Genomic DNA, 3090 nt, shown 5'->3' with positions numbered 1-3090 from the left:
TTCACCGATATATCAGCAATATTTTTTTTACTCAAATATTTTCATTCGCCATTATTATTTTTTTTTATTCGGACTTTGACTCTCGGAGAACGGTCTTCTATATCTTGCGGTGGTTACAGTTATAGTATTACGTAACGATTTTCAATTTTTACGGGCATTATTTTGTTTTTTTTTTGGTAATCACTTGTAAATTAAACAATATTTCATATAAGTGGTAAAAATTCTGAGTTAGTGGTTTAGTCTAGTGTAGAATAGGGATATTAGTATTTTATATATTAATTCATCGAGGAATTTTCAAGATGTCACAGAAAATGCAAATTAATCGCCTTGATAAGGATGAACTCATTTACGAATTAACGGTACGTGGTATCGGTACTGGAAGAGTTGAAGAGATGAGACACCGATTATTACAAGCAATGCAACTGGAAAAGGAAGGAGATAGTATCAAGTATCCCCCTTATCCATTTAAGTTCGATGAAGATTGTGACGCCGTTACGAAGACACTGGAAGTTATCGAAGGAATGGTAGACAAATTTAATGATGGCAGCAAAAGTAACGCCGCTGTGAAACTGCATACTAAATTCAGTCATACTATGGGACGATTAAATAATATGGTTGGTGAAGATGTTGAGAAACAACAGAAGAAATCTGAACTGCTGGCACGAATCCTGTCACTGAGGCAAGAATTCTCAAGAAAAATTGAAGAGTTTGAATCTAAACAACATGGCATTCTACCTACGTTGAGTTTTGTAGCAGGACAGGCGGGACCTAGCACATTTCATGCAGGTTTAGGAAACGTATCTACATCATCATCGTTGGGGAATTTGACTGATCCTGGTGGACGACAGAGTGGAAGTCAACATTGCGGGAGCATTAAAACTATTCCACCACATAAATGGAATATTCAGAAATATACTGGTGACAAGAGATGCAACATGTCTATCAACGCGTTCTTTGAACACGTGGAAGAATTAAGAGCGGCCAGAAATGTTTCTCCAGAAACATTGTTAAACTCTGGCATCGATTTATTTTGTGACAAGGCATATCAATTCTATAAAGATTGCCGAGACAGAGTAACAACGTGGGATGAGTTGGTAACTGAATTTAAAAACGAATTTCTGTCTGCACATTATGAAGAAGACCTGTTTGAAGAATTGCGCCACAGGACACAACACCCAACTGAATCAATTGGAGTATACTTAGCTGTCATGTCAAGTTATTTTAACCGCTTAGCTCGGCCAATTTCCGAGGATGTTAAATTAACAATAATTTTGAAGAATCTTCATCCTTACTATTTGGAAAGACTACGTGACCCCATGCCATCAAGTTTGGATGAACTCCGCTCTGCTTGTAGAAGTATGGAAGCAAGAAGAGATACAATTAGAAATTATGTAGAACCTTCTTCCCGTCGAAACTGTTTCTTGGAGAGGGACTTAGCTTATATAGATGCATCGGGAAAGGTGGATACGGTCGAAACCTCATCTTCATCTAACCGCAGCACGGGTTCATCGAAACCCATTGTATGTTTCCGTTGTCAACAGCCAGGACATAAAGCCGTTGGATGCGCTCAAACGAAGAAACTTACCTGTTTCAAATGCCGCAAAGAGGGGTTCACCGTACGGAATTGCCCAACTTGTAATAACCAGGGAAACGGAAATCGACGAACTTAAAGGGTCGAATTAAGTCCGTCGAACCTGAAAAATCGACCAAAAATTTTCAACCAATTTTGGATTTCATCTTAGATCATGCGCAGAATGATGAGCGTCCCTATCTAAGAATAGATATACTTGGAAAAACTCTTCTAGGATTACTGGACTCTGGTGCTTCGACAACTATTGTCGGTGGTAGAGGATATCAGCTCATAAAAGATTTTGGTTTTGAGATTGATGTAACAAGAAGACCTAAATGTACCATAGCAAATGGCCAAAGTGTTGCCAGTATAGGTGAATGTGATGTTCCTATGTGCGTAAGAGGTAAGGTAAAACTAGTGAAGGTGTTAGTGGTACCACAATTGCCGCATGCTTTGATATTGGGTACTAATTTTTGGAAAGCCATGGGCATTGTTCCTGACCTACGACGCAATGAATGGCATTTCTCGGATCAACCAATCTGTCTGGACGAAGTGGATCATTTGCGTGGAAAAACGACCTTAACAGAATTGCAAGAAGCCTGTCTACAGGCTGTAGTAAGAAGAAACAAGCACTTGATGGGAGAGTCTTTAGGATGTACTGACCTAGTGGAACACGTTATTGTAACTAAGTCTCCACCAATTAAGCAACGGTATTACCCTGTTTCACCAGTAATACAAGCACAAATAGACCGTGAATTGGAAGAAATGTTGAAGCAAGGAATTGTTGAGAAATCAAACAGTGGATGGTCGTCACCGATTTTATTGGTAAAGAAAAAAGATGGTGGTTATCGATTCTGTGTCGACTTTCGCAAACTCAATAAAGTTACAGAGCGTGATAGTTATCCATTGCCTTATGTAACTAGCACTCTAGACAAGTTGCGGGACGCACATTATCTGTCCTCGCTTGACATTAAGTCGGCTTATTGGCAAGTGCCGATGGCAGAATCATCTAAACAATTTACTGCTTTTACCGTACCAGGTCGAGGCCTGTTCCAATTCAGAAGGATGCCCTTTGGTTTGCATAATTCCCCGGCTACATGGCAAAGACTAATAGATCGTGTCTTAGGGGCTGACTTAGAACCACACGTATTTGTATATCTGGATGATGTGGTTGTGGTGACTCAAACGTTTGAGCAACATTTAGCTATTTTAGAAGAGGTTTTCAGAAGACTACGAGAAGCTAAGTTAACAGTTAGTTGGGAAAAATGTCAATTCTGTCGACCAGAAATGAAATATCTGGGTTATATGGTTGACAGGAATGGATTGCACGTAGATAGTGACAAGGTGAAGGCAATGTTACAACTACCTACTCCTACTAATGTACGCGAGGTACGAAGAGTAGTGGGAACGTTTTCTTGGTACAGACGTTTCATCCCTGACTTCGCCACAATTATAACGCCACTAACGGAACTCCTCAAAAAGTCGAAGAAGTTTGTGTGGACCGAAAAATGTGAGGAAGC

The 3090-nt window shown here is 39.8% G+C and overlaps 1 protein-coding gene across 1 annotated transcript in view; it reads left to right on the top strand.

Moving 5' to 3' along the window:
- The first annotated feature begins 299 nt into the window (after positions 1-299).
- Positions 300-3090, top strand: part of LOC111692437 — an 8300-nt gene continuing 5509 nt past the window's right edge. The window contains exons 1-2 of the mRNA XM_023456447.1: positions 300-1616; positions 1673-3080. Coding sequence (XP_023312215.1) covers positions 300-1616; positions 1673-3080 — 2725 coding nt within the window. The remainder of the gene's footprint in view (positions 1617-1672; positions 3081-3090) is intronic.

Source organism: Anoplophora glabripennis, unplaced genomic scaffold (assembly GCF_000390285.2).
Source record: "Anoplophora glabripennis isolate ALB-LARVAE unplaced genomic scaffold, Agla_2.0 scaffold763, whole genome shotgun sequence".
NCBI lineage: Eukaryota > Metazoa > Arthropoda > Insecta > Coleoptera > Cerambycidae > Anoplophora > Anoplophora glabripennis.
Note: the sequence above shows the minus strand (reverse complement) of the source record. Positions and strands in the feature narration are given on the sequence as shown.